The following is a 5904-nucleotide window of genomic DNA, read 5'->3' as shown; positions in this document are numbered from 1 at the left end:
TGAAAAAAACAGCATATGCTGGTTAGGTACAGTGGGTACGGAAAGTATTCAGACCAGCATAAACCAGCAAAGGACCATCTTAAACCAGCATCCCAGCATCAAAACATACCTAACCAGCATATGCTGGTTTTTTCAACAGGGTGAAGATGACAAAGTTCCCCATTTATGGCACTTTTCGTTCAGGAATAAGGAATAAGATAGCAGCTTTGCTAAAATATAGCTAAAACATCTTCAACAGGTGAAGATGACAAAGTTCCCCATTTATGGCACTTTTCGTTCAGGAATAAGGAATAAGATAGCAGCTTTGCTAAAATATAGCTAAAACATAACTTTATATTTATCGCCAAAAGACACTACTGTGTCCAATACGATTCTTAATACTTTTAACTTTAGTTGTATTTTACAATGTTATGTCTCACATTTCAAGATGGCCTGAACTGTATAACATTTTGGAAACAGCTCTTACGCTAACCATCTGCACACAACTAAAAATATTGTTTGTAAACATCGTTCTTCATTGTGATCATGGTTTATGAGATGTACATGCACATGTAGAGCAGCTGTGTTCATATCTGAGGCAAAAGTCCACCTGTGCTCATCTTTATAGCCAATAAAACCGAGATAAGCGTTCGTCTCAAAGGTTAAGCTTGAAGTCTGTTTCGCACATTAGCTATCGCTCACAACTGCTTGATGGGAGTTTGATTCAGTCGGGAAAAAAGGGATTTGTCTTCGATATTCCTTTATTGATCCATCATCTAACAAGAAAAATGGATTTGAGGCCTAAAGGATCTGCTGCCATTTTCATTCTCCTGGTTCTTTTCACACTCTGCAAGTTCAGTGAAGCGCAAAGTAAGTGCTAAAAGTTTGTGAATGAAAAAATCTTACATAATCAGGATTTGTTTTGTAGGCTGAAATGGCTCAGAACATGAAATTTCTCCAGTGATCTGACAGCTGACTGTGGAAAAACATGATAGCATATGATGACAGACTTCCAAAACATTAAGACTCTTTTGGAAATGTTGTTATTCTTTAAAGTATTAATATTTAAAGTTCTGTAAATTTGCTAGTGTTATAGTTATGGTTACATAAACATAAAGGCAATGGTTTCAAGAACAAGACATGGCTGATTCAGGAAATTAATCAGTTTGATCATAATATAAGATCATACTGAGTGATCAATGTTTAGGTTTAATCACCTTTTTACCACCACAATTTTTACAGTAAAGATGTGCTTATGTTTTACTATTGGTAGATTTAAATTCTCAAACAAATGTCTTATTTCAAGCAATATTTCAACTTTACACGAAACTCTTATTTTACATCAATTGGAAGTACAAAAACACACTCCAGAAATTTGTGCTTAATCATATTTTTATTTTCCTACTAATTTAAGATGACTTTGAAATGCTTGAATTTAAGCTAAAAAAAAAAAAAAAAGCTTACTTGTTTGAAGAAATCCTACCTTGGGAATTTTGTTTTGTTTCCTTAGCAGTTTTTTTTTTTTTTATCTTGAAGATCACAAAATGTATATTTTCTAACATTCACGTTTGTCAGTGTCAACCTGGACCATTCATGAAAACATTTCAATTCTGATTTTCTCTGAACGACACAGATCTTTGCTCAGCGCCAGCCAATTTACCGGTAATTTTAATTCCGGAAAACAACGAAATTGGTGCCACAGTTACAACACTCATCGCTGAGGATGAGGTGACGGCCACAATCACTAGTCAAAATCCAGAGGGTCTCTTCAGGCTTGAGGGATACAATCTCATTGCTGATACTGTGCTGGACTATGAGGTTAATTCTGTATATCTTATGAAGAGTCTGGTTTTGTGTTCAGCCAATAAACTCTAAATTTATCATTTTCAATGGCTGGGGTATACAAAGTACATACTATTTTAATATGTCAAATCCATTTTTCATACCTTTATTTAAATCAGCCAGCAAAATATTTTTCAATTAAATGAAGTGCTTCATTTTTTGTAAAGAGACGTCTCTTCACTCAGCATAACTTAGTCTTGATCTAAACTGGTTTTGGTTGTTTTCTCAATTACCACTTAAAATTTAGTAAGTTTAAACTTGTATATACACATTTACATTTGATTATTTTATAGCTTAATTATTTTTCATTACTTTTACACCCCTACCCGTGTCCAAAGCTGTAAACGTGTAATTTTAAGGATTTTTGGCTGAAGTTAAAATGAGAGCATTTTAATATTTCAAAGCAATCATTTAGATCCATTTAAAATGCTTTATGTACAAAATGACAGACCTTTTATGTTTTGTGATTTTCTTAGACATTTGACCAGAACAACCCTTATGAGGTGAATATTGAGTGTACAAAAGCTGGCTCTCTCTCTGTGAGTAAACTATTTAAATGAACCTAAAAAAAAAATTATTGCATTGTAAATGTTTTATTTAAACTCAATTATTTTCTGTATGTTTTTATGTTGGTTATTGATGTCCTGCGTGTCATATTTGTAATTTTAGACCACACTGATTTTGAAAATAGTCGTCGAGGATAGAAATGATAATCCACCAGCGTTTGCAGAGAGTCAATACACTCTAAATGTTGATGAGGTACTTTGCTGATGAACTTTTAATGTTGCCTATGCTGTACAATTTATTTATTTTCTTTTTGTTTGTTTGTTTTATCATGGCAATTTTCAAAATCTTAAAGCTTTTACTGATTTTTCTAGTTATCAAACGTGGATACCAGTGTTGGCCTAATCACAGCAACCGATCCTGATAAAACTGATAGACTTTACTACCAACTGGATTCTCCTGAGGTACAGCTGTGTCCCCATTACACTTTCTGAGACGACAAAAATTCCAAAGAATGTGCACAGAGTTTGTCTACATTGTATTTCATGGCAATCGCAACTGTTCTGTTGGGAACTATGTTCTGAAGTATCTTCCTTTTGGAATTCTACAAGAAAATTCCCCCTTGATTGTTGATTCCAAATTATTATAGGAATTCCAAAAGGAATCCCATTCACAACGATGAAATCTCTCTTAAACAAGGCCTTTGTTCTCTCGCAGGGAGAATTTGACCTGGAGGCCAGTTTCAATCCCAGCATTCTGGTGAAAAAACTTCTGGATTATGACAAAATTAAAAAAGTCACGATGACACTATATGTGCAGGTGAGTTTACTTGATCCATGTTAAATTTCCAAAGATGCTTCTTTTTGTATAAACAACTGTCATTTGATAACTTTTCAGGACACACCGATTGGATCTACAGCTGAAGTCTCCCACAATGCCTCAACCACCATTGTAGTCAACATCATAGACATTAACAATCGTCCACCGTGGTTCCAGCCTTGTACAGAAACCGAGTTTGGCACAAGCAAAATGTGCATGAGCTCTGGTTATGAAGGGACTGTCAACTTAAATGAACAAGCGGTGGGTTTTCTATCCAAAGCACTTGTAGATAGAGGTCTGACGTTGAGTTAAACCAGTTTAAACGTTATATAGTTATGATTATTTCAAACCGCCACAACAAACACCAACATTTCACACATTATAAAGCTGGCTAATGAATGTAGAAACATCAGGAAACGTCTCATTGGATGAATTTGTTGATCTTGAGTTACAATGTCAAATGAGCATTTGAATGTTGTTGTACACCACAGCCAGGTCCTTTGTCCTTGAAGCCAGGTCCAGTCATGGCCATTGATGGTGACCTAGGCAGGAACGAGCCCATTGGTTATGCATTTCTTGGAGGTGAGATATTTTATCGTCCTCATGGGTTGAAACGAAGAACTTTGGAAAGAGTCGACTGGTTTTATTTGGTACATTTTACATGTTCAGGAAATAAGGATGATGTATTTCAAATCGACACTGACACCGGGAGCATCACAATGCTGAAACCAGCAGGGGTGGCAGGACCGATTGTCCTTTCAGTCATGGTAAGAGAGAAAAAAATTGCATTTATAAAAAGGAAACCATTGTTTTTTAATGTTACGTGCAATCAGAAGCTTCATTTTGGAGCCACAGTATTCTGTATACTCTTAAAAATAAAGGTTCTTTATTGGCACTGCTGGTTCCTTGAAGAACTTTTAACATCCATGGAACCTTTCCATTCCATAAAAGTTTCTTTTGATTATTAAAATGTTCTTCACTCTAAGAAAAAAATGTTCTTTTAGGAAATGTTCACTGAAAGGTTCTTTGGGGAACCAAAAATGGTTCTTCTATGTAATATTCTGGATCCATTATTTTGTAGAGTGTAGTTCCTTCCTGAGCCAGATTTTTCCCTCTGTCTTCTTAGGCATACCAGAAAGAGAACGCCGATCAGTTTGCCACCACTACAGTCATCCTGAAGGTGGTGATATCCAGCGCGTTCCCTCCGACATTTGTGAAGCCCAGTTATGAAGGCTTTATCTCAGAGGATGCGGGTTTGGACAGCTTGGTGCTGGAGAGCAAAACGTCCAACAGACCCCTCAGAGTACAGGCTACAGATCAAGACTTTTCTGATGTAAGAACTCGGGACAAACAGCATTCTGGTCTGTGCATGTGTTCAGTTCAAGATCCGTAACTAATCTGTAAAGAACATAGAAAACACATAGAGAAAGATTCGTGAAAATTAATGTAAATCAATTCGGAATTAATTTTTATATAAACTTTTGCATTGGTTTTATGGACATTTCAATTCATTCTTGCATAAACTGTTGCATTGAATTGATTTGTTTGTAAAACCATTCTTATAGAAATCATCACGTTCAATTCAGTGTACAATAAATTTTACCTAAATTCTTGGATTGAATATTTTGTAAAACAATTCTTACATAAATTGTTGCACTGAATTTAATTATTTGCGAAACTCTCACATTTCATTGAATCATTCCTAAAAACATTCAAGGGTAAATTTGTTGCACTGAATTCAATGTTCATAAAACGTATATAAATGTAAAACTTACTAAAACTCTTACATAAACAAACTGAATTATTTCTTACAAATTAAGCATTTGATTGAATCTTCTTAAAAACTATTTTGAGTAACTGTTGCATTAAATTTAATGTTCGTAAAACCATTCTTCAAACAATTCAGTGTTTATAAAAATGTTTAAGTGTTGTAGATTCTTTGACTGAATTGATCATAAAGCCATTATTATGTAAATGGTGACATGGAATTAAATAAATCATAAAACCACTAACTAAATCATTGCATTCAATTCAATGTTACAATTTAAATAACACAATTTTTTTTTTTAAAGATTTACACAAGTGTTTGCTGCTCATGCTTTATGAATGATTCCTATTACTGTAATATTTCTGGTGTTAAGTGCTGGATTTCTTTCTTTGTAGGGCTATAATCCTAACCTCAGATTTGAGGTTGTAGACGGCACTGACTTCTCAATCACTCCAGAGGGCTTCATACTCATGGCGAAGGCGGTTGCCCCGGGCACTGTAAATTTAGAAGTAAGAACTTAATATTTCATACAATGTTTCGTGCTGTTTAGACATTTACTAATCTTTAGTGTGTGATTTGAAATATTTATGACCACATTATCCAATGTGACTCAGATGAGGGTGGTTGACACAACCAATGAAGAATCAAGCACCGCTTCACTTGCGGTTGAGGTCACACCAGGTAAGACCAGATCAATGCTGTATGCTATCAAGACACCGTCTAATTATGACATGATACAATCCAAACAGGCATAATCGTAGGGTGTGGGCTAATCATGGTGCTTTTTGGACATATGGCATTCAGCGAACAGTTTGAGCTTTTGGTGATCTTCACATCAATCAATTTTCATCATGTGATTGTTTTGGTCAATAAATTGAATTTCAAATGATTCACTTGAATTAGTCAACAGCAAAGCTCTTGACTGCCCTGTTGAAAAAAACAGCATATGCTGGTTAGGTATGTTTTGACGCTGGGATGCTGGTTTAAGCTGG

The 5904-nt window shown here is 35.0% G+C and overlaps 1 protein-coding gene across 1 annotated transcript in view; it reads left to right on the top strand.

Annotated features, from left to right (window-relative positions):
- The first annotated feature begins 372 nt into the window (after positions 1-372).
- LOC107655148 (cadherin-related family member 5-like) overlaps positions 373-5904 on the top strand; it is a 10252-nt gene continuing 4720 nt past the window's right edge. The window contains exons 1-12 of the mRNA XM_016442567.1: positions 373-849; positions 1613-1797; positions 2298-2360; positions 2491-2580; positions 2700-2789; positions 3043-3144; positions 3223-3405; positions 3636-3726; positions 3814-3911; positions 4271-4477; positions 5308-5421; positions 5527-5593. Of these exons, the coding sequence (XP_016298053.1) occupies positions 768-849; positions 1613-1797; positions 2298-2360; positions 2491-2580; positions 2700-2789; positions 3043-3144; positions 3223-3405; positions 3636-3726; positions 3814-3911; positions 4271-4477; positions 5308-5421; positions 5527-5593 (1372 nt within the window). The 5' untranslated portion in view covers positions 373-767. The remainder of the gene's footprint in view (positions 850-1612; positions 1798-2297; positions 2361-2490; positions 2581-2699; positions 2790-3042; positions 3145-3222; positions 3406-3635; positions 3727-3813; positions 3912-4270; positions 4478-5307; positions 5422-5526; positions 5594-5904) is intronic.

Source organism: Sinocyclocheilus anshuiensis, unplaced genomic scaffold (genome assembly GCF_001515605.1).
Source record: "Sinocyclocheilus anshuiensis isolate Anshui unplaced genomic scaffold, SAMN03320099.WGS_v1.1 scaffold779, whole genome shotgun sequence".
In the NCBI taxonomy this organism is placed as follows: Eukaryota; Metazoa; Chordata; class Actinopteri; order Cypriniformes; family Cyprinidae; genus Sinocyclocheilus; species Sinocyclocheilus anshuiensis.
This window is presented reverse-complemented; position numbering and strand designations above follow the sequence as displayed.